Raw genomic sequence first — 26,010 nt, forward strand, 5'->3', positions numbered from 1 at the left:
GGACAGGCGAGAATGCTGGGTAAACACGTCTGTCTCACACATTCCACATGACACTCGAATGTACATCAGAAGCTGCAGCATAATGCAAACACTTTTTTTGCAAGAGTGCAGGAGTGACCAGTAGAGCCTGAAGACTCTGCCTGGGCTGTAGGCAGTGAACACATCGTTGTAGTCAAACCAGTTAGTGAAGTGACCACCTGGTATTGTGACCACCTGTCCATAAAATTAAACACTTTTAAGGATTCAAACACAGTAGATTCTGAAGGCCACTACCACAACAGTTTGGTTTTTTAACATCGCAGATACAATTTACACTGGTATTAAGCACATGGAGACTAAAGTGTGGCCTCAAATGTTTGGTTCTGTTCTTAATGTATGCTTAAGAATATATCGTTTGAACGAAAGTTAACAACTTTTCTAATGAAGTATATCTCTCGGCTCTCTAACGTAGGGTAGTTCTAATCAATGGTATAAATAAATGAATCCAATAATGGTTGGAAACATTCATAGTATCATTAAATGTTGAGATGGCACACATTGATGCAACCCTGATATGATGCCTTAGTGTGAAAGCACTTTATTACATTTGGTTGGTATAAAGGCCAGGGCATTGCTGCATTAATGACCATTGTTATGCTTGTGTTTGACCATAAGCACTTTGCAGTAAAAGAGACCTGAATACCGACTATTTCCTTTTTCCAGGTAGACTGAAACCCTTTCCGTCTTTCAATCTTTTCCTCTGTTTATCTGGCTCGTTGTTGTTTTTGTTGTTTGGCAGACCGCAGCCATTAAGTAGTTCACAAAGACACATCCTTATTAAGTTTGCAAATGTACCGGAAACAATTACCTAAACCACACCATCAATACACTGCTGCGTGTGTGTGATGTTTACACACACTTTTCTTTTTGTGTGTGTTCTCCTTCCCAGCAGGTACGGATATAAACCTTTCTTCCACTAAGGAAAATAATTATCATTCTTGTAAAAGGAAGGAAGGGGGGGCTTTAAACTGTGCGAGAGACGGACAGAGAATTGGAGGCAGAGAGAGAGCGGCTATTGGGCCCCTGACTGCCATTTCCTTAAATAGAGTTGTGGGCTTCTCTGGTCCAGCCCTGGCAGAGCAGAGGCTCACATTCCCCGCATAGCTGCGACTGCCACATTCAGAGCCTCCTCAACACTGGAGCTCTACGCAGCTTCCACAGGTAGACTGCAAATGATTTGCCGTGCTTCTCCCCCACCCGGCTTCCTCTGAACCCCCAAACACCAGTTACTACTGCAGCAGGGGAGAAGAGGGGATGTTGATGAAAGACTCAAGAGGAAGTGGGAAGGGAGGGGGGTTGGGGCGAAGGATAGCAAGGAATTGTTCTCCATTCACACAGCAGCCGTGTCCTATAGGAAACCTCCCCCACTGCTGGGAAAAAGATGAGACAATAAGAAACCATCTTCTGGCCTCTTCTCACACTCAACACACACACATGATGTCTAGTAGCATGCAACAAGTAGCTCTGCAGGACAAAACGATGGAAACCACTGAAGTCTTTTCTTTTATTTAAGTTAACATATCATCCAAATGAGACTTGTGATATTTGACCTTTTACATTAAAGAAAGAATTGTTCCAGGTAGTCATGCTTTTAGTGCAGAGATGAATTCTACCTATGAAAATGATCTCTCAAATATGTAGAGATGTCCTTTATCTCTGTTTCGTGTCATATTTAACTGAATATCTCCGGATGTCTTTGTTGGACAAAACATCACCTTGGAAACTGGGATGGTCACTTTTTACAATTGTTTGACAAAATAATAGCTTTTTGTCTTTCTACTTAAATTCTGTACTCCTTTTATTGGAAGTTTGTGTTGATTTAGTATCACATTTTAAAATAATGATAAGACCTGGATACCTTGACTTGGTTGGCAGCCATTGTTTGAATCCTCGTGGATTCATCTTCTTATTATAGACACATGCATTTCCTAACATTCGGTCTATATGCTGTAACATGTATTATCTTTTTAATGTACATACGGCATCTATTGCACGTCTGTCCGTCCTGGGAAAGGGATCCCTCCTCTGTTGCTCTCCCTGAGCTTTCTCCCATGTTCCCTTTAAACTGTGGGTTTTCTCTGGAAGTGTTTCCTTGTACGATGTGAGGGTCTAAGGACAGAGGGTCTAAGGATAGGTGTCGTTTTTTCTCATACTGATATTCTGAACAATCTGTGCTGTTAATTAGCTGTAAAGTGTCTCTACTGTAGGCTATTTTTATTATATGTACAGCACTTTGGCTCGACCATAAATCGTTTATAAATGTGCTATATAAATCAAACTTGATTTGAATGAGCTCTAGAGTGGACGTGGCATGATGTCAGACATAGTGAAGATCACTTTCCTATGATGAAGCCATAAAGGATGAAGCTGGATGCTGCTGTGTACAGAAGCCGTGATGATGTTTTCCTTTTCCTGTGGAAGAGGGAGACACAGATGTTTAACTCACCGTCTGGCAGGTGTTTCCCACTTTACAAGAATAATCCCACACATTTTAGCAACTGTTTAAACATGACACACTATAAATAAATAACCATCCAAGAGGAAATGACTTACTTTACACCTACTGAAAACCAACAGTGTTAGACACACACACACACACACACACACACACACACACACACACACACACACACACACACACACACACACACACTCATTCACACAATGTCAAAACCAGCTGAGAGCCGTGCTTTTATATAATCTTCTATACATTGAGCAGGTGTCCCGCCGGCGGTGATGATGCAAGTCTGCTATGAAAAGGTGTTCCTCTTTTCTATTGTGGGTCCCATGAGTCTGTTTGTTGAAGCAACGCGGAGACCCTGATTTCATTCAGAAAAAGCCTCTCGAACACAACAGTACACAGGAGTGGACATAATCACTATTACTTCTGTACTACTAAGACATTGTTGTCTAGTTTCCACCTGTTTACAGTCGTCTTCTTTTCTTTGTATCATGGCATTAGTTCATTATCTGAACCTTTAGGTTGAATCCTCCAGGGTTCTTTGCTTTCCATGAAAGACTGTTTTGTCACCTACATTTCACGAATGCCTCGTGGGCTCCATTATGAGAGCGATGTGGCAGGAACGATTGGGCTGACCAGGGCTGATGATTCCAATCATGAAATGCTCAACTGATATTGTCCAATGAAGCACACAATAACAGCAGACTATACGACTCTACAAACAAAGTGTTATGTCAGTCCTCTAGCTCTAAACTTGTACGGTGACCTGAGATGGAAAAACAAGGGGCAATGTAATGGAGTGAAATAGCACCAGTGAGGTCAGAGCAGCTTTGAGAGCGCATGGTTTAAACCTAGCACAGTCTGCAGAATGACCAGCTCCTGGCAGCCCAGCCTTCACTGCCGTCCCGTGAGATCAACAGGCAGCCATGCAGGACACTTCCTTCATAGGCCATGAGCTTGTTTTACTGTCTAACTATCATCAGGATACACATTTCAAATAGCTTCCGACTGTGTGCCAATAAGATGTTTGTCTTCACATCTCAAGTGATGATCAAATGTTAGTTTTGAATGTGAAGTATACTAGAGTGACACTTATTTAGTAGGGTAATGCTTGCTTGGAGCGGTGCACACAAATGAACAAAGCTCTTATAATAGTTGAAGCATAAATGCTTTGGCCAGTTGTAAAAAGGTAATGTTAAGCTATATATGAACTACATTAATGTCACATGGCTGCACGTCACCACGGCTAAGCTAAGACCAACTATTGTTCGGGGTGATATTAGTCTTATTTAGTGTTGACTGACAGATGGTAAGCTGTATAACAAAATGTGAACATTTTGAAAGCTTGCATAAACCACAAAACCTTATTTTAGGCATCTAACCAAAAACTCTTTCAAAATAATGTTGACCTCTATTTGAGGGAACCTGGAATAGCTCAAATGCTACGTCATTTCAGGTTGTAGGACTCAGTCCTGGACCGCTCAACTGGTGGTAATGATCACAGGCTAACTAGAAGGTCCCACTCAAAGGTCACGAATCACGGACAGGTGTTTTAGTTTACATATCCCTTTGTCTCTTTCGCTGATGGAAACCAGGCTTTTCATTTATCTGAGCTTTAAGAAATAAGCTTGCTGCAGAAACCTGACAGCCACCTCGTGAAACGGATGCACGTCAGTCATGTTTGTTTAAAACAGCCTTTTGTCCAAATACCCAGATCCGAGCACCATGTGTTCACCAGAAAGTCAGACAGCAGTGAGTAAATCACCTGCCGACTGCTTTCCTGACAGTTTGACTGCCTGTTTCCTCTCAGTCAGCTTTACCTGTCCAACATGATGACTGACACGCAGATTATTTAGATGGATAGCGATATATGTTCTCTCTCCGCTCCCCTCTTCCTCGGTTCACTACTCTTTTAGTGGACAGCTATAGGCGATGTATATGCACATTGGTTTTAAGGATATATTGTGTTGATTTTAATAGAGCAGGGTTGAAATCTGTTACACAGCTCTAATGGAGATTAAGGGCTAGACCAAAAATGTGATATAACAAATCATATTTCTTTTCCTTTTTTTACGATGCCACCCTGTCTAGTTGTAAAACAGACGTATAAAAGAAAGATTATTACCACAAGATTAGAAGACGGGGCAGAATTCAATCTTTGCCATTAAACATGCCACCTGTTTTTTTGTTGTTGTATCTACTCAAGGAATATTTCAAAACCTAACTAGACAGGAGTTCACAGCCCCCCTTTTCTTCCTCCTCCTCCTCCTCCTCCTCCTCCTCCTCCTCCTCCTCCTCCTCCTCCTCCTCCTCCTCCTCCTCCTCCTCCTCCTCATTCAGTTATGTGTCAGTAGGTCAGGCTAAGGCCAAGGTCAGTCTGATCCCAGAACACTGACTCACTCTCTCCCCAATCCCCCCATTCACTTGAAACCTGTTGACACCAGTGAACTTTCTTGTGTGTGTGTGTGTGTGTGTGTGTGTGTGTGTGTGTGTGTGTGTGTGTGTGTGTGTGTGTGTGTGTGTGTGTGTGTGTGTGTGTGTGTGTGTGTGTGTGTGTGTGTGTGTGTGTGTGTGTGTGTGTGTGTGTGTGGTGTGTGTGTGTGTGTGTGTGTGTGTGTGTGTGTGTGTGTGTGTGTGTGTGTGTGTGTGTGTGTGTGTGTGGGAGCCTGTGGGAGCCTGCCTGCTCTCCTTGTCAGAACATGGACTCTGTCTCTGGGTGGGGCGATGCAGCTTGAAGCATTAGATAATTTCCATCATATATTTGCTGCACCACACCTCTTTACTGTATATAGTCAAACCAGCCCCCCCCCTTCCTCTTTTCCTACTAGAATTCTTTTTGTTCTGTCTTTCTTCTTTTGCATGTTTTTTTAAGGGATACTTGTTTCTTGGTTTTGGCGCTATTTCACGTCTTCTTTTTTACTTTAGCTTGTTTTTGTTACTTTTTAGCTTGTTTACTTTAAGTCTGACTTTATATGCATTTGTATTTAGTATTTGTTGGCCTGCTCTCCCAGTCTTTTACCATTTAGTTATCTTGATTTCCTACACTTATCACTTTGTTCACGATCTTCTGCTCCCTGCCGTAAAGGCACGGACATACATACCAGGCCGATTATCGGCGTCGGTGGGCGTCAGGCCGACGATGAGCGTCGACACGCCCTACTCAGATTGGTGTGTCCCGCACTGTGAGACTGACCGTTGAGCGGCCCAGACCAAGCAAGGAGGCAGAGGCAGAACGTCCACAAATATAACCCGACGTGGGCACAAAGTTCACAGCCTCAATCCTGCTGTTCTCCTTGCACACATCCTGCAGCTCACACACACACCCAGTTACAAGGAAACAGCACCTAAATACACACATACTAACAAGACACAGGTGAGGGGGGAGGAGACAACACAGGACACCAGGTGCACACAATCATCAGCCACAGACAACATATTATTTGCACCCTGATTACTCTCAACCGCTGTCATCCTTACACCAGCATAACTCCTCTCGGCGCTCTCGCAAACTCCCCTATCTTTCCAGGCGGAGCCGAGGACCCGACCAGCACCTGCCAGACGACATTCCAATAAATACGGTTTAATCAGTTAAAAAGATACTACCTCAATAATTAGTATGAATTATGTGCAAATATGTGATGTCAACTGTACTGTGCAATCACGCTAATAAAGTGCAATATTACCCGGCCCGAAGCCGTCAGTCCATAGTGACGAAGTTACCTTCGTCACACGCACCGTCGGGTTTTTTCAGTCGGCCAAAGGCAGTCGGCAAAATAAATCACTCTGATTGGCTGTTCAGCTAGCGAATCAGTGCATGAGAAGGGAAACGGAAGTGAGGGACCCAAACAAACTATTAAGAAGGCAAATCTGAGATTTCATTGAACTCCAGCTCTCGACACAGGTTCGGGAAAGCCCCGTGAGCTTCTCGCTGTAGAGCGAAAATGGAACGCACACGCTATTTGTTGTTTGTTTATATCACGCAGTCTGTCTTCCGCTTGTTGCCTCTTTTGAATGACGAATACACACTACCGCCGCCTGCTGGTAAGGAGAGTTATTGCCACTCACGCATGCGCAGTTCGTACGTGCTTCTTGGCCGTCGGCTGAAGTCTTTGCGGTGTGTTCCAGTGCGACACATGGCCAAGACGCAGAGACGCAACAGTCGGGTCCGTCTGTGTCAGTTCTTTGTTGTCAGATTGGTGTGTCCGGGCCTTAAGACAAACATTGTGGTCTGTATGAAGTAAAGATGCTCCTGGAAATGTGTCTTTACACTGTGTACATGTCGACTAGAAAGTGAATAAAGAAAGTAGCTCCCCTCATCTGAAATATTCTTGGCAGGTACTTGGCGTTCAGGCACAGGATGCTGCCATTTTTGTCACCTCAGTTATCTCACTTCAAATATACCACGTAGGTCAAGGGTCACCGTCCTGCAGTAGACTGGGAATTAGGCTGTGGGATTGCACAGTAGAAAAGACAAACATTATCATACACAGTACACAGTCTACTTCTCTTAGTTTCTGCTTATTTCACAACATCCAGCATCCAAATATAACGGATGAACTCACTCATGTGACACATTGTCCGATCAACATCCCATGCCAGGGTTTTGTGTTAACGGCAGCACTTTGTGATATTATGACTCATCAATGTGATGTAAAGAAGCTCTCTTTTTCTTAGTCCTGAATAGAGCTTCAACCGTGGTGTGTGTGTGTGTGTGTGTGTGTGTGTGTGTGTGTGTGTGTGTGTGTGTGTGTGTGTGTGTGTGTGTGTGTGTGTGTGTGTGTGTGTGTGTGTGTGTGTGTGTGTGTGTGTGTGTGTGTGTGTGTGTGTGTGTGTGTGTGTGTGTGTGTGTGTGTGTGTGTGTGTGTGTGTGTGTGTGTGTGTGTGTGTGTGTGTGTGTGTGTGTGTGTGTGTGTGTGTGTGTGTGTGTGTGTGTGTGTGTGTGTGTGTGTGTGTGTGTGTGTGTGTGTGTGTGTGTGTGTGTGTGTGTGTGTGTGTGTGTGTGTGGATCCGTTAGGAATCACTGCATTCTTCAGCAGCAGCTCTCTGTGGTATGCCAGCACATTCCCCACTGCTGAGCTGGAGAATCCGCTCGGAAAGCGTGAGCGGGAACTTTTCCTTTCTACCCCCTCCCACCCTTCACTCCACCCGTCTACTACTCCGTCTGTCTTAACTTTGTTCTCCTCATGTAACCCCCACCCTGGACCGTCGCCCCTTTTTCCTCCTTCTTCAACTACTTCTAAGTTGTATTCATTCCAAATGATTTCCCCTTACAGTTTGGGCCTCTGTGTTTAAACCATGACGTCTTGTTTTACAGACTGTATGTCCGCTATCTCTCTCTTTCCAGCTAGTTGGTATTAGCCTCCTTGGTCGGTGGTTTTCCTAAGTTAAGCCCCCTTCTCTGTTTATTGTTGGTCAGCTCTCTTTCTCTCGGGTTGCTGTCCTCTGGTTGGTAAAGGGAACATGCTGCGTCGGACACGGTGTTGAATCAACAATAGCTATAGCAAGTTGCCGGCAGTGGGACAAAGTGAGCCGGTCTAATGTTTGTTTTGCTCACAGCAGGAGCACAGAACACAGGTTTAGAGGACACACACACACACAGACACATGTAAGGATTTTCCATTCATTCATTAACCCTAACCCACCTCGGCCATACCTCCATCTTAACCCTTACAAAATGTAAGCTAATCTTCACTTTAACTCAAAACCACACAACTTGCAAACCCTCTCCCACAAACAGACACTCATCACTTCAAATTGGCTAATATAGACATGTTTAGGTTTTAGTCGGGGTCAAGAGTGTACACACCTTTCCACACACACTGTCTTGCTCTCATACATTCACTTCCTCTGTCTTTTCCTCTCTCTGTTTCTCACACACACACACACACACACACACACACACACACACACACACACACACACACACATGGCTGGTGTGTCATTGTTATGAGGAGTAATGTGTCCCTTTGCTAACGGCTAATATGGTCTTATCTGTTGTGCTAGCTGCCTTGTTGTGGCTTTGTATGCTGTCGATCTGTCTATATTTAGAACGAGAGGAATCATGTGTCTTACTAACAGTCTCCACAAGTGTGTCTGTGTGTGTTATTTCATTTGTGCAACAAAGGAGCTAAAACAATCACATTGTTTCCACCAATGCCACTTGTGTCTTGTGATCACAGTCGGATGTGAAGAGGTGTATCAGCTCAGGGTCAAAGTTAAACCCAACGACGACTGCTGCACTGAGGCTGCTGGGATATCATTTCAAATGACCTGGAGATGGGATGTGCTTTAGAGATGTTCAGTACTTCATGTTTTCTTGCTGTTCCTGGCTTTGTACGTTGTTGGAATTAAAACCTCTAGAGAAGGAAGATGACCAGCATGTTTAGGACCACTGGAAATAATGAAATAAGCATTATGAAATCCATCCAAAGATCACACTAATATCCTACAACATATATCAATTCCTATAAAAAAAATGCAATTTTATTAACAAAGCCACATTGAAAAAACGATGACCTGCCAAGGGGACACTCCCTCTAAACAGTTTCAAAGAAGGCACTAGAAGAAATCTATTGAAAGCCTTATTTTGTTTTTAACATGAATGATTATGCCCCATTTTCTACAATGATTAAGGTCATGTTTATTTATTTCAAATGTCTTATTACTTTAATTGCATTTGAAATTTGAGCTTGTATTATGTATTCATCCATTTTTAGGGCATATCCATCTATTTCATTGCTTATAATTGTCTGTTAGGCTTTGACCCTCCAATCAAACACACTTTAGATTAAGAACATACTTTAGGTTTCCTTTAAAGTCAAATCTATGTTGAAATGTCAGTAAAGGGCAGCTCTGCTTTTCCACATAGATGGCTGATGTTGTTGATCCAGATTAGTCTCAGGGGTTTTCCAGAGATGAGACCATGTTCTGTGTAATTTAATTGTCTTCTCCTAAGTACCCACTACCCTCAAACTGACTTCTATACTTCTACTTAAGTTTAGCGCCCGTGCTTCCCAGAGTATGGTTAAACCACGTCGGAGAACAACAGTGAACTTGTTGCTCTCAACTGTCTGTCTCAACACTGCCCACTCAACTGGTGGGCAGTGTTGTATTGACAGCCTGGATATTGCCAAGGAAGATGTTTTATATTTGAGGAAAAATGAGTCAAAAATGAGTCAACAGCATCATGTTTTGTTTACTAGTTGCAGAGCTTTGAATTCATGACTAATATGAGTTAAACATTCAATCGAAAAATGGTGGCCTAATAACTGCTACGAAAAATATGACGGTTATGTATGAGATTGATGCAATTATACAGACTGTAGAAATTCCACCCAAGAATGACAACTCTCAAATAGAAGGATTGTTTCTTAGGATAACAAAAACAACATTCAAAGATATATTTGTTATATAATAATTGTGTTTACTTTTGTGGGACTTTTTTGCCTTTTATTGGATAGTGCAGCCACTTGTGGGGGACTGAAGGTAAACGGCCTAACATCAAATTATGATTTTGAGCGATGTACCTACCGTTTCCCCCCTAACTGAGGGTGTGTAGTAACAAGGGGAACTCTCGTTGCTTGGTATATGTTCACAAGCTTTCCAGCAGAAAGGTTTGTCAGTTATCCACAATCAACAGCAGCTTCAAATGTGAGAGCTTCTCCAGAGGTATTTACTCATGAAAGTTTTACCCAACCCATAACTATGATTATGATGTCAACTTTTGAGTTCTTTACAACTTCTGTGTTTGAATGACTGGAACAATTGTAGTCCAGTAGTTTAAATGCAGGTCTGCTTTCTCTTTCTGTTGTACTTACTCTAGAACCCAGACAGAATTGTCCAGAGTAAGGGGGGGGAAAGTGGGCGGTTTGACGCAAGGTTGACAGAGGAAGAATTCTACTCAGTGAGGCAGGGGGTGGGGGGTGCTTAAAGCAGCACCCTTGTCTTGGTGCCAGAGAGGGTGTCAGAGGGCAGAGCACGGACAGGGTGGCACAGAGTTCACCAGCAGGGAAATGCTGTGTCAGCCCCTGAACAAAATGACTCTCTGTCTGAGGTTTTAGTGTTTGTGTATGTCCGACTCTCCTCGTCATTGTTTCTTCTCAATGATGCTAATGTGACTCAACTATTCCCAGCATACCCCTGTCTCTCTGTCTGGCATGGAACAATAATCTTAACATCATTTGTTTCACTTTTGCTTTCTCTCGCTGCGGTTTGTATAGTTAGATCTGTATTTGATCTATATTCTTACTTTGTATGGAGCACTCTCATCAGAGATACTTAAGAATGAACTTCCTGTCTGTGAGTCATTTCCCTGTATCTGTGTGTCATATGGATTTTGCCACAACTGTACCCCTATTATGAGACTATTAGTAGGTCTGAGTCTGCTAAAAAATTAACATGAACCCAGGCTTGCATCAGAGTAACCATGGTAACATTTTGACCAATATTTTACCAGCCACATATCTTCAAAACGTTCTGATGCTAACATTTTTTGACGGGCAAATCTGAGGAAAATTCACTTTGTCTGCAAGCAATTTGTAAGGTAGTGTGTTAAGTTAACATTTGGCAAAGTGTGACAAACGTTAAGGCTAACATCAAACTCACAATCAAACTTACTATTTGTAATGCTGAAGATGTTTGTTGACTGTAAATATCTAATGTTAGTATAACGTGTCGAACCATTAGGGCCAATTGTAATTGGCTATCTTTACTTATGAACCTATACCTGCTGATGTTTTATTTTCACTTCTTGAGTCTACGTCCTCTGTGTGGCCAGGTGGATGCAAAGTTCAGAGACTTTCTTATTCCAGGGAAGTTCATTGAGTAACACTGAGTCAGAAACTACGAAGAAACGAGGGGGAATAGGGGGGGGTTGGTATCGCTGTGTAAGGAGGAGTGGCAGCTCTGCATTAGTTTCTTTTTAACCGCAGCTTAACCGCTCCCCCGTCATTCCACCTCCCCTCCATTTTTCACTCGAGTTAGTTGAGGTTAGCACTTTCCCCCTTAAGGCTCAGGGTAGGAGTCACCGTGCTAGGGAAGACACACTCATGGGAAAACCTTTGAATTGTATTTGGCCTTGTTGTAGTGTGAGACTAATCCTGTTGCATTCAGTTGTGAGTTTGCTGCATTTTGTTCGTCATTTTGAGCATTCATTTACCCAGTGTTGATGGTTTAATAGTTGGTGTAATAGGTAGACAATTGTGTCTCTAACAGTTGACCTTTGACCTTGGCTAGGGTCAACTACTATGACCCCTCTTTTAAGTGGTGAGAGATGCTGCATGTGTGTTCCCTGTGTGGGGAAATGCTCCCAGGCTGACTCTTTGACTGATGACCTTGGAGTAAAAAGGTCAATTAGCCTCAAGCAGCTTCCTGAATTCTAGGTGTAGTGGTTTCACACTATTTTCCAGCCGTTCTCGTCTGACTTAAAGACTACAAATACATACATTTAAGGAACAAATACCTAGCTCCTGAATTACACAACAACATATTCAGAACACTGTCATAAGCAGGTTTTTATAACTTTAGAAGTTCCTTTGTAAAGAATAACTTCTCACAGCCAGAAACATGCAAATGAAATCAATTGGTAAAGGGTTACACGAAGAGTGAAACCTTGTAATTCTAGCAAATAATTTGCTGTGAAAAGTCTGGTAATGACAGCAACCACACAGAGCACAGATGTTTGTGTGCATATGTGGGTGTGTTTTGCAGTCCAAACACTAGTAGTATTTGTAGTAAGCTGTTAAAAAAACATCAACTTCGTGTGCAACAATATAGAACTACATCCAGCAACATTTAGCATCCTTTCTTAGCTAATGCCGTTGTTGAGAATGATCTAGGATTGTTCATTTGCATGTTTATTCTACTTATTAAACTCTGAAAGAAATGGTTTCACTTAACTTAGCTTCTTATGGGAATCTTCCCTCAGTGTAAGTATACTTACTGTAGTTGTTTATATATATCAGCCTGCATTCCAAACCTTAAATAGGAGTTCACAGGAGAGTGCTAGGCTTTGACCTTCTGTGGAAATGTATGGAGGGAAGAAGTGAGAATGTCTCTGAATAATGGGCGTTTTGTCATCAGTCACTCACCTACAGCCCGGCCCGGTCTGTGTTACTTCTACGGACAATTACAATGCAGATTGTCTTTCATGTGATAACATCACTAGTTTATATTTGAGTCAAATTAGCAGGAGTCCTGTGTCTAGATTTAAAGAAATGTGTGCAGTACACAACAGAGCAGATTCACCACAATATGCAAGTATCTTGTGTTACATGTATTACATGTACACTATGTGAAGGAGGTCAAGTGTATTGAGAAAGTAGTTGAGAAATAAAACTTGTTTTAATTCAGCACATGTTGGCTTTAAACTTAAAAACACTTTGAAGGCTTTGAATACGCTCGAGAGAGAGAGGCTTTTGATGATCAAACAAATGTTAATAAACAGGTAGTGATGTCAAGTATTTTCCTATTTTGATAGAGACATGTTGCCATGGTTAATGAATTGTGGAGTTATTGAGGGCTATGTTCAGTCAGGACTATTTATGATCTCTGCGTAACTTGTGCTAGTAGACAACAACCATCTTAGAAAGTCGAACAAATGAGAAGAAACACCTTTAAACTGTTTGGTATTTAAAAGTTGGCACTGCACCACTACTTATGTAAGCTTCTTAGCGTATTATTGAAGGTTTCTGTGTTACATATTGATGTTTTCCAGTCACTTGGAAATCAATGAGTTTAAATCATGGAACAATTCCTGTTCTCTGATGGACCAGGGCTTGCCTCATTCAGAGGAATGAAGGATGACATCACTCCTGGAGCAGAGGGGAGTTACTCCCTGGCTTCCCTCACACCTCTCCCCCTCTCTCTGTTTCTCCTCTCATTCTCCCTCAAACTACTTTCTACCTCAAGTTTCCCCGCTCATTCTCCTTCCTTGAACTCTATGTCACCCTCCCTTACTGTGCTCTGTCTGCTGAGCATTAGGACACCCCGCCCACCTTGAACTCTATGTCACCTAGTGTCATTACCTGACATGGATCCAAAGAGTTTTTCTAAAAAAAAGCGAGTGTTTTTGTTAAAGACAAATCTTTTCGAAAGTCAAAAGAAGTGGGCAACTTGTGTAGGAGTTTACATTTTTACTGTTTTGGTTATTGCCAGGATTTCTGAGCAGTCAGATTCACATTTTTTGGTTTGTTAGATCCAGCGTTGGGGTGGTTCTTCTTTCCTTTGTTTTATCAAGGAGAAAATGTTAAAATTGAGATAGATGTTGACCAACCAAGCCTGCATAAACTGATCCAACAATATAAAACTTCAATGGCCAAACTATGATTTGTCTTAACACACGTGGGTTAGGGTTAGGGTTAGCTAACCCTAACCCTACCCGACCCGACATCCACAGTTCCATGCTGTGAGTATCTTATCCCTCTATCCTGGTCACTTTTCACGGGATGACATAAAAGTGAACCTTGTTTGGAAGGGTTAGGGTCTGTGGTCGTCCATCTGCCCTCTCAGAGCTGCAGCTGTCCACTCCACAGGGCGGAGTGAGCTGTACATCACCACAAAGTAGACTGTGACATTGGGATATCTTTGGACAGCTAGCAGATGTATGTTCTAATTTCACCTCATATGTCGGATTTAGAGAACCTTGTCAGTTAAAAGTGACTTTGGTAGACAATTCATACATGCACATCTCCCATGCAGGAAGTAGAGCCGACCTGCGTCCTGCCTTATTTGTGTGAATGTCCAAAGCAGTCGCCCTGACCGCTTGGTATCTATAGCCGTGGTCCCAGATGAGAGGAATGGGCACTGACTCGGACAACAATAGAGTTCCATTAACTCAAAGATATGTATAGAGCTGCCCGGCCAGCATAAGTAACCCACAGAGCTGTCTGTTTTAAGAAAGAGCTCATTAGAAGTATGACGCTGCAGTGGGCCTGACATCATCTTTGTGTCTTCTATTTACCATTGGCTAATCCATCTGTCCATCTATCAATTACATTCTCCTTTGCTACTACCTTGAATATCAAAAAGCTCAAATCTAAGATTATGTATCCTGGTCAGTCAAGGTCCCCCATGAGTGGGGCAGGGATGACGTATTTTTGAAAACCCGCCCAGAAGTTTTCTTCTTTTGGAATTTTACAGAAAATAAGCTCTTATGCAAACACACGTTTATGATATTACTTACACGTTTTGTTTTGGCGGGAAAATGTCCACATAGTAATACTGCTTTTATCATTTTTGTAGCGCCATAAGTAAAAACATTAGGATAAAACAAACTACATCAAGGATAGCTTCATGTCAGTAAAGCTAAGCTAAAAACAAACTTATTCTTTACGTGTTGTTGTTTAGTAGTTTTATTTAACCATGTTTTTAAATAACTTAAAACTTTCAGAAATTCACGAGTGGGGTATCTACTCACATATTTTATGTTGTTTAACAAAACATTGAAATGTATAAGTTTGTGTTGTTAACCAAAGACCTTATTTCAGGCAAACCTTAATACCATTCAAAAAACCATTGACTTTGAGACAAGGGAACCAGAAGTGCTAAAATGTTCATTCATTTAGGAGTTTCAGGACTCATTCCTGCACCACTCTGACAACATAAGGAAAGCTTAAATTCATACACTTTAAAGTGATACACTGCCAAATGTGACTTTCTTTTAAGCACTGATAACATGTGTTTTATTGGTTGTTAATACCAATTGTGTTCTGTCCCCTCCTTCAGGCGTGATTAGCCAATGGCAAGGAGAGTCTAAGGAGCGTGTCATCTCGCTCGTCCTCACCCACCTCCCGCTGCTCAAACCAGGCAACGTCGAAGCCAAGGGCGAGTACATGCGCCTGCTGCCACGCATCCTGGCCCACACCATCGAGCATGGCCGCCACCTGGAGGAGTCCCGCCAGCTCCTGTCCTACGCCCTCATCCACCCCGCCACCTCCCTGGAGGACCGCTCAGCCCTGGCACTGTGGCTCAACCACCTGGAGGAGAGGGCCGCTGCCCGGGGAGACTCACTGGAAAGGCCTCCACCTTCGGGACCACACCACCACCACCACCAGTCCACGCCTCCATCCACCCTCTCATCAACAGGATCTTCCTCCTCCACCAACACCTCTTCATCAGGCAACCTCTACTCCTTGCATCACCACCAGCGCTACGGCTCGGACGACCGCCTCAACGGCTGGCAGAGCTCCAGGGATTCAGGGCTGGGCGGAGGCTGGCATCAGCAGCAGCAGGGCTGTGAGAACGGGCACCTCCTTCTCTACCCATCATCCTCTGTGCCCACAACCATCAACACAGTTGGAACTGGTGGAGGCGGTACCACTGGTAAGAAAAGTTTTTTCCTCTATGCCTTCTACTGTATAAGCCATTTTCCCACAACCTTTCAATAAATCATGAAATGATCAAAACAGACACAAAAAAGGTTGACATGTAAGTATTTTTGCGATTAAGGATATTTAAAAAAAAATGATAAAATAGGTATACTAAGTTAACATAGAATGGCAGTAAAATAAGTAAAATAGTGTTATGTGTCAGCCTAAACAAAACAGTTTGCCTTTTAATATTCAAAAACTAAAAACATCTGTAAAAGCTTTAGTTTGTATAGAACATCAGTATAACTTACAGCAGACTTCTAAATCAAATGGTAGTCTCCAAAAGAACCTAACCTTAAATCCTTAATGCTCATCTTAACAGTTACCAACTACAACAAAGTAAGCTTCTTTTAACTTCACAATATAATATGTATCCACACCCACACCTATATTTATTTTGTTGACAGGCTGTGAAAGGCTCAAAAAGACGTTTTCTCCAGTGCTTCACCATCAAGAGTGTATTTTGTTCAGGTCTCCTCTTTTACCCTCTCTCTTCCTGTCCGTGTTTTGAGGATTCTTTGAAGCACTTCATTATAAGAGACAAGGAACCAGAAAGTCCAACTGGGTTAGTCCACTGTTATCATTGTCATTCACAAATGACAAAACCATATAGATGCAACACAGAATGCCTCAAAACACCTTGGCTCGTACATCTGCTTACGTTTAGATTCCTTAGTCACAGGTTTAGACTATTCCATAATATTTACTCTCTCTTTAGTGATGGACATTTTATGCAGGTCTTTTTTTATTTGATTGCCCCACTTTACAGACGTTATTAAATACTCTACTTACTTTCACATAGTATCATCTTTTCTACACAAAATAACTTTTATTGTAATTGTTTGTCTTCAGACATTCTTTCGGTGTAGTTTGGCTGTGATTTTGGCTACACACACCATCTTTAAAAAAAGCCTTGATTGAAAAAGCACAAATTATTTAAAAATGATTGCATTTTAAAAATGTGATCTACTTCAGTTGCTTTGATTACCTTGTGTTTTCTGACGTGAAATAGGCTACTTTCCACCACAGACTCTCTAAATGCAAGGTGGGTCTAACCCACTTCACCATCAGAGAACACCTCAGTGCTTACAGCCACGTACTCTGGGCTGGCCTGATGAAAGCTTCTCTGTCCGGGGTGGCCACCTGATTACCCCCGCCCCGAACACATCACACTAGGGTCTCTAAGCTTCTCTGCTGTATTTAAAATCATAGCAATCCCATTTGTTATGCTTGATTCGATAATTCTAATAATTGTAAGACAGCACAACAACACCTTTTAAATTGAGCCCAATTGCTGATTCCATTAACGTTCAATTTAAGACACAAGGTGCACTATAAACTTACCAAACCCGCTAAATACATTTAAAACGCGCTAAATAGAATCTGCACATGAAATAGCCTTCACTCGGAACACCTAATAAGACATCACCTACAGAGGGATGTACCACACAACATATAGAGGGCAGGGCTGTTGAAATTGAACATAACTATGGTCAGAGCAAGATATTTCCAGACAAGAATGCAAGGGCTCTGTGTTTTTTTCTTCTGGGAGATGAAAGAAACAGCTGAGGGTTTATAAATAAAGGCACATTTAAAGCCCTGCTCACTGCTCCAAGAAAGACCCTCTTGTATTTCTGACTGCTAGTAGCTTCAGTCCCACACACAAGACCTCAGGATTTCACAATTGATAAACTAGAGTTACCCCAGCAGAGGACTGGTGGACACAGTGAGCAGAGGCTAATCAATTTGAGTGTTGGATTACCTAGAACTGGAATGAACCTGTGGACATGTAGTCTAATGTAGATCGAAGCATGTACAACAAAGCCATGAATACAGTTATCATTCAATTCATAAATATACAACATAGAAACAATTCCTATCAGTCCTGATGGAGATTACAGGGGTATGATGGTCCAGCTACGTCAACCTGTATGCTACTGACACCACATCCTGTTGACCCCCCACCCATACTCTCAACCGTCGCCCAAGCCCCAGCAGCACACCCATCCTTTCCCTTGTAAGGCAGCCTTTGTGGGAGACTGTATTTAGGGAAAATGGCTAATATTTAGGGACTGGAACTTGTAATGTTAGCTGGGCACCTATTTTAAACAGGGCCCATGAAGTCCTATACATAGCGCTAACAGTAAGAGCACCGCATATAGGACGAGGAGGAGAGAGCCTGGAGTATTGGTGGCAGTTTACCCCGTCAGAGCGGCGGCACAAAAAGCTCCCTGGCTCTCCACCTTGTCTTTCTGTTTACTTCCCTCAGCAGCAATCATCGGGGATGTTAGCTGCTTTTATTGGGTTTCAAATATTGGGATTTCAGTAGCTACCTTGGTTTAGGCCTTCGTCGTTAACCCTTGGGTGCATAGATTCAAATGATTGAAGAAGATGAAGAGAGAAAAAAGGAAGATTTGTCATTATGTTACATGTGTTTGAGAGTTGGTTAAGTCAGGACGTCAGCAGGTGCAGACATCCGGAGAGTTGTGCGTGTCCCCTGATGTAGCGTCCTCCCTCCAGCTGTCTCTATTCAACTCAGAAACAAATCTAGGTTTATATTTAATATCAGAGCTTTTTTAAAAGTGAAGTTCTAGGGATGGAAAATCAACTATGCAGTTACCATATGCGTGGCAGCAAAATGTGATTTGACCTGCTCTAGAAAAGACTGGCATAGTTAGGAGGATGAGCAATTCTACAAAGTAAATGAATGTTAACCAAAGGGTGTAATTATTTTGAAAACCAACACTTTCCCACTTTTATATTATTTTCTATCTAAAAGTACAAATTCATCAAAGACATCCGAGTCATGCTGGACATTTGTATCTGATTAGAGAGACTTAGATATACTTTGTAAAAGGTAGATGACTTACTAAACAATGTATTAACCCTCCTTCATGGTCAGACTGTGACTGATCAAATGATTTGATATACTTTATTTACATTACACTCCCAATGTGATACTTCCTGTCGTTGGTGCTAAATTGTTTTTACTCAACGTGTGCTCGTTGTCCCCAAATGTACTTTGTGTGATGTGAGGCTCTGGCAAAGAACAATTGTTAACATTAATATAATATTTTAACTAACTCAGATCGACACTATGTTGTGTGCAAAAGATGTAGGGATGCCCATACTCGGTAAAAAATGTACAGGGCTAAGTTACGTTTTAAAGTTATCATGATGTGTTGAAATGTAATTTTGTAAAAATGTCGTTTTGGCCAGAAACGTACTGTTAGTGGGTTTGGGTTATTGATACAGTTGTTTAAAGATATCTTCAGATGAATACAATATCAACTTGAGAAAAGGGGAATAATGACAAACCAGACAAATTTACTTAATATGTAAAGTGTTATTAAATACATGATTGAGTCAACAGCGTGTTTTTTCCAGTAGGATATCTTCAGTCTTAGCCAAGCTCTGTTTCTCAGCCTGCACCCACCTGACTAGCCTTATTGTTGTGTTGTAGTCCTGACGAGTGGAGGTGGCAGCCAGCAGCACAGTCCCCTGAAGCGCTCCGTGTCCCTCACCCCTCCCATGAGCGGCCCCAGCAACCAGCCTCTGGGTCACGTCTGGCTGTCCCAAGAGGACCTACGTTCTGCTAGAGGCCCCGCCCCAGACCACGCACCTCTCTCCCCCCAGAGCAGCATCGCCTCCTCTGGCAGTGGGGGCAGTGAGCATCTGGAGGAGGCTGGTTTAGGAGGTTCAGGTCTGCATCGCAGTTCCTTCCACGATGAGGGCAGCGGCATGAGGGGTGTGTATGAATGACCAGTGCGCCGTTTGTAGTGCAGTTCACTCCAGTTCACATCCTTAGATGAGATTATGACATTCAGATATTGAGGTTCAAACTTGCCTAACTCGTACCCTCGCACACACTGTTGAAAAGCACATTTGCAAGGGTTTTGACAAACTACTATTAACAACTATAAACCTTTTGTAACAGCCATTCGTTCAGATATGCTGTGGCTGCTTTCCCTTGGAAAGGTTTACCAGACATGCGTGAAAAAGCACTGCCTTTTACTGCTATTGCAGAGTAGAGTCTACAAGATGTCTTCTTTGTCCATTTTTAACAAAACCTCTACCAAGTTATTACAATTAGGCTAGTTTAACAATGGTCAAATATTTGTGCAAACATTTTTAAATGAAACACATACCTTTTAACTTAAGAAGGTAAAACATAATTTAAATCCCTCCCTCCAGTGTTCAGTTGTCCTCTTAATAAAAAAAAAAATGTACGATTTAAATAGTTTTTTTTTATATTCTTGCCGAAGATAGATGCGGACAGTTAAGTGCAGTCTGGAGAGAAGTGGATGAAATGACAGGCATCAAACTTCTCTATTAGACCCAGGTTTCTTACAGGGACAGACATGTTTAGTGGAGAAAGGTATGTGTGTGTGCCTTACAGGTGATCAGCTAGCGGATCTTGCAAGCTGCAGATCTGTTCAGAGCAGTTTGTCCGGTGGAGTACAGGTCAGAGCTGCGGCCCCAATAAGGCTTAGGTGTTTGCTCTCTGAGCTGGAGTTTAACTTTTCAATTAGCGTCTGTCGTTCTTTTCTGTAAACAATCATTTTCATCTTGTCATGTAGCTAAACAGGAAAGCAAAACTAACATCTTCAAACACCCACAAGAGGACAAGCTCACATTTGTCAATTTCTCTTTCTGAGGAAGAAGGGGACACCATTTCTTAGGTTTTCTCCTGAAGGGTGTCAAGTATCAGGAGGGGAAATAAGGTTGACAGAGCATTACCTTCTTAATGTACAATTATTGTACAGCCATTATTGTGTAGCAATATGGATTATGCAATATTCAAATTGCAGGAGGATAAGTTTTGTTGTGATACAGAGATGACCTGGCTTAGAGATATTCTTTTACACTTAAACATGGTTTTCTATGAAAAGAGAATGAAGATGCTCATGCATGATCATTCACTCCAATATCCTCAATTATGTTGCATATACAATATCAGGTCAAATAATCACAATGACTTCTTTCAAATCGCTCAGCCCTTAATCAAAGGGTCTGGATCAAACAACTGTCTAATAATGATCAAATACTAGTTTAAAGTATGTTTTACTTTAGTGGAAGTGCGAGGTCTGGGTCTTTCAATGCCACTCACGTATTTATAAAAGACTTCTTCCGGTCAAATGTAATCCTCAGATCAATACAGAGCTTCAGAACAATAAAGGAAACATACAATGACCATGAACACAAAAGAGAAACATGCTTTCCTAACTCTAAACTCACGTTAGAGAGAAATGTTTAACTCTACATGTAATCACATATAATTGACTTGTTGATGCTTTGTCTTTCTAAAAGCTTATATACACATCTGATAAATACATTTGTACAGGGGCTCAAGATATGCAATATAATGATACGTATTTATCAAAAGAGATGTGTTTGATGATTGATTGATGTTGAGCTTGAATAATGCATTACGTATTTGGTCCACCGTATTCTGTATGTTAGCTTATTGTGCGGGACCGATATATGTGTGTACTTTTAATTTATTCTGTAGGATTTTAAGGTTGACATCTAAAGATGTATGTCAATGTCAACACTATTCTCTTTTATTTTAAAGTGTTTTGTTTATTATGTATATTTGATGTATGTATCTCTACTCCATAGTGTATTTGTGTTTACAACAAAGAAATAGCATGTATGTTGTATATTGCTTACAGAAGTTATAATGTCAGAATGACAGCTTCCCGGTGAAATGATCATATCATAATAATGGGTCTTCTGCCCCCAGATGTTCCTGCGTGGCTGAAGAGTCTCCGTCTCCATAAGTACGCCGCTCTCTTCTCCACGATGACCTACGATGAGATGATGTCACTGACCGAAGAGCAACTTGAGGCACAGGTTTTATATATTTACACACACGCACCCACAGTTAGTTACATCTAAATTGCATCAAATGTAAGAACTTTAATTGGCAATAGTTGTCACAGTATACTTTCTTTTCTATCCGCTGATGTAAATAGAGAAGACATTTGAATATACTGTAATACTTGTGTTAAATGCATGGCAGGAGATAAGAGCAGAAACATTTCAGCACTAGTATGAACAAAAAGAAAAATATGGACCGGTTTTAATCTGGCTTATTATTTAAGGGATGCAATGATGTAACAAGCCAGGTCAAGTTGTTACTGTTGGAATAAAGGATTCTAATGTAGCGATGTCTGTGTTTGAACTTAGAGTTTTGTCTGAAACAGAGGATGCAGCTAAAATTAAACACAGCCCACCGGGAAGCTGTATACTTCCTCCAGGTGCTGCTAACTCTTTCTCTATCTGACCCTCACATGATGCTACACACAATGGATTACATTGACTGATATTGGCCTGATCTGGAAATACACAGATGTTCAGTATCAGTTCTTAATGTGACATGTTAGAAGAAGCATCGACATATTCTTCATGTTGGTCCATTGTAACAGATTTGTCTTGGAATCGGTGTTAACCACTTCTGCCCTCCCAACCAAAGATGGGCTGATTAGTTATTTCCCTCCAACATTCACTGGCTGCGTCTCCTGCTGTTACATTTACCGCAAAAATATCTGCCTTCCTGTTGTTGAATGATAACAAGCCGGCCAATTTCAAGAAGCTTTACCCTCCATGTTTGCAAACTTCCCATCTCTTTATCTTTCACATCAGCTATCAGTCTATAGCTCTTTTTACACTGTGCACAGAGATGTTTGACACACAACCTTTTCTTCCAACAGAAGGTCACTAAAGGAGCAAGGCACAAGATTGTTATCAGCATTCTGAAGCTCAAAGACAGACAGAATCTACTTCGCAGCTTGGAAAAGGTCAGTAACTGTACTACTACATCATCATCATCTTCTTCATCTTCTCACCAAAAAGATTGCATACATCTTCTAGTCTTACCCTTCATTATTTGAACTTTGTGGGTTCTGTTGATTCATTTATTTTTGAATTGCACTTTTGTTTTTGGATATTGATCTCCTTTCTCGAGTAAGAAGGGTGGTCATTCTGAGTGGGCGTTATTTATCCGAGATCCCGGAAGGAGAGTTTTGGGCTCCACATGTAAACCCATCCTCTTCCCCCCACCCCTCAGCCCTCCATTCAGCCTTCAAAGCAAGACAATGGCGCTCAAGGGCAAACCACAGGAGTGACTTCTTGGGCCGGCTAAATTCAGGCTTAACCTTTTCACCAGCGCTTCATTTCAAAATGTGTTACCGCTGCACTGGTAGGGCTGGGGAAACAAGACACCTGTTGCTTGGTATTTTGGGTTTACACAGACTCCGGGTGGGAGGAAGTCTGATATCACGGACACAAGTAGCGAAGGAAAACCACATGTATGTATTTCTGGTGTTACTTTATTCTCTGCTCTATCACATGGCCGTGTGGATGCTATTCCCATCTGTTCATATTCTTCATGTTGGCCCATAGTAACAGATTTGTCTTGTATGATTGTGTTAAATGTTTCCTGTTGTAGTAGAGGTTATTTTCTTCCTTTTCATAACCCTTTCTTCCTCCTCTTCCCTCCTATCGTCTACCACAGGATGTGTTGGAGGGCAGTAATCTGCGCTCGCCCCTACAGGAGCTCCATCAGATGATCATGACGCCTATCAAGGCTTTCAATGGTGGCGAGGAGGCCTCTATGCAGCGGGCCCTGCTGAGCCCCGAAAGCAAGAGCGCAGCGCCGGGCTCCCACCTGACGGGGGTCGGGGGAGGCGGAGGGGAGGCTGAGTCGAGCACAAGCGTCATCGCTGAGGGAGATCTACCCGGCCAGTTCACCCGTGTCATGGGCAAAGGTGGGCTGCATGCACCAGCTCTCAGGTCAGATGGTTTTCATTGACTTAGAAAGATTTGTTTTATCACAACGTCTTATTTCCATCCTTCTCAGTTTGTACCCAACTACTGGTGTCGAGGTCAGACGAGGACAACATCAGCTCCTACCTACAACTCATCGACAAGTGCCTTATACATGAGGTAAGAAATGACCAAATATACATAAAGCACATCATATACTAGGAACAGACCGTGCAGGAGGTTTAGTTTCATTCTAGAAAAATCATGAAAGAGGAAATGATTCCTATTGTCCCACACTTCACCTTCACTTACTTATCTAATACCTGTGACTATTTATCTGCAGATTTTGGTGAACATAATAGGTCTACCCTAAATACATCTACATGCAGACATTGACATACCTTCCTCGTAACTATGTCAGAACAGTATTTTTGTGTTTTCTGTCAATATTAACATTTTAGCCACACATTAAAATCTTGAAAGAAAAAAATGATATCATTTTTAGAATCTGAGTTTGAGTAAATGATCAGTTGGATTAAGTTGAAATGAATAAATGTGCATTGTGTATTATGATGTTTTGTCAAAGCATAGAGTCCTGTTTTGCAAAGAAATGCTTCATTTAATCCCTGATTCCTACTCCCTGCTCTCCCCTCCCCACTCCCTGTCAGTCCTTCACTGAGACGCAGAAGAAGAGGCTGTTGTCATGGAAACAACAGGTCCAGAGGCTCGTTCCGGTCCATTCCAAGGAAAACTCTCCTCGGACAATCGCAGGGGTACCGAACGCAGAGGAGGTAAATCCTCACGGACCATGCAGTATCTCTTCTCCTGGGTTATACTGGCTGTGATGAAACACTTTTAATCAAAGTCACTTTAACTTTTATGAAACAATCTGAAAATCAAGGCTGACAGACATATGGAAATAAATATTGTGCTGAATGAATTAAATGTGAAAAAAAAGATATTCAAATATAATGAAGTTCACTCATTACATTTATTTCCTTTGTTCACATGTCTGCGATTACAAAAGCAGTATCTGACTAAAAAGAGAATAAACGTGAACGACTGTGAGATTACGACCTCCGCTTCAGTAAAGAAAGTTAGGATTATCATTTAATCATAAATTCACAAACAAACTTGAGGTTTCTAAATGTTCAGCTCATTATTTGTGAACCTTTATGAATGTCCTGTGACCAGGATCCTAATGGATGTGTACCTGCATCTCTTTGTCCTCGTCCTGCTGCAGGCCGGTTCGGCCAGTCTAACTCTCTCCCCAACGCTGGCGTGTTTGGGGGCAAGCGTGTCGGGCTCCGGAGGAGGCCTCCGTCAGTTCCAGATGCCCTCCAGGAGCTTGCCGGGTGCCAGGCTGGGCCTGCTGGGCAGCAGTGGGCTGCTGGGACCCACACCCCGCAGCTCCAGCAGCACACCCACCGGTCCCAAGCAGGGCAGACAGGTGGGTCAAACAAGCAGAACATAGGAGGGATGAGAGGAAACCAGCAGGGAGAAAAGGGACCGTCAGGCAAGAAGGGCAGACAGTATTACAAGTTATATAAAGCGTAAACTTCTCAATCATTCCTGGAAAATGAAACAATTTATTAGTATATCTTTACATTACAGATTTAGTATATATGACGTCAAAATAGCATGGGAATATGAGATATAATTGTTATATAAGTGAATAGCAAAACCTTTTACGGGTTTCTATGAATCCATAGATAATATAATGGATATAATGTTTAGAAAATGATGGTAGCCAAAAATTGCAATTTCCCAGATTCTTAATATTTAATCTTCAAGTTGTATTTTTATTATGGATTAACGGTCAAAAACTGAAATATTCCCTTTTGAGAAGGTGAAACCCGAAGATTTTTGATAAATGAACAATGAATAGTTTCAGCCATAAATGATGAATGCTTTGGTTCTTACCACACAGAGCTGTGGTCTTTGGGAGTATGGGGAACAAACTTGGTTTAAATGCTGGAATCATTTTGATATGGTGTGTATCAACTCAACTCCAGCATCAGTGAGTGATACAATGAGGGTGGGTAGTTCACGGTACTTTCTACAAGGCCTTGTTCATCTTTCTAATACATAAAACCTAGCTCCACTAAACCGGACTGCTGAATGGAAGGGGTGTTCGTGACTGTAAAGGAAAATGTAGAAATGCACTAATAACACATTCCAGGATGTTTACAATATCCTGGGCAGCAGAATTCCTCCTTCAAGCACGTATTCTTTCTGAAATAGACTTTTGATTCCATGACGAAATAAAGTGTAGGGGTGAGGAAGAGGAGAATGAAGTGAGGTGGATGGAACTTGTAGGCAGGACACCCCACATACCAGAGGCCCTGCGTCAGTGCCGAACACTGAAACAGG

The 26,010-nt window shown here is 42.0% G+C and overlaps 1 protein-coding gene across 1 annotated transcript in view; it reads left to right on the forward strand.

Annotated features, from left to right (window-relative positions):
- samd4a (sterile alpha motif domain containing 4A) overlaps positions 1 to 26,010 on the forward strand; it is a 50,219-nt gene that overhangs the window by 11,441 nt on the left and 12,768 nt on the right. Inside the window, 10 exon segments of the mRNA XM_034197540.1 lie at positions 15,224 to 15,820; positions 21,614 to 21,723; positions 22,584 to 22,670; positions 23,387 to 23,639; positions 23,732 to 23,817; positions 24,306 to 24,365; positions 24,367 to 24,428; positions 24,726 to 24,733; positions 24,881 to 24,959; positions 24,961 to 25,087. Of these exon segments, the coding sequence (XP_034053431.1) occupies positions 15,224 to 15,820; positions 21,614 to 21,723; positions 22,584 to 22,670; positions 23,387 to 23,639; positions 23,732 to 23,817; positions 24,306 to 24,365; positions 24,367 to 24,428; positions 24,726 to 24,733; positions 24,881 to 24,959; positions 24,961 to 25,087 (1,469 nt within the window).

Source organism: Gymnodraco acuticeps, unplaced genomic scaffold (assembly GCF_902827175.1).
Source record: "Gymnodraco acuticeps unplaced genomic scaffold, fGymAcu1.1, whole genome shotgun sequence".
Taxonomy (NCBI): Eukaryota; Metazoa; Chordata; class Actinopteri; order Perciformes; family Bathydraconidae; genus Gymnodraco; species Gymnodraco acuticeps.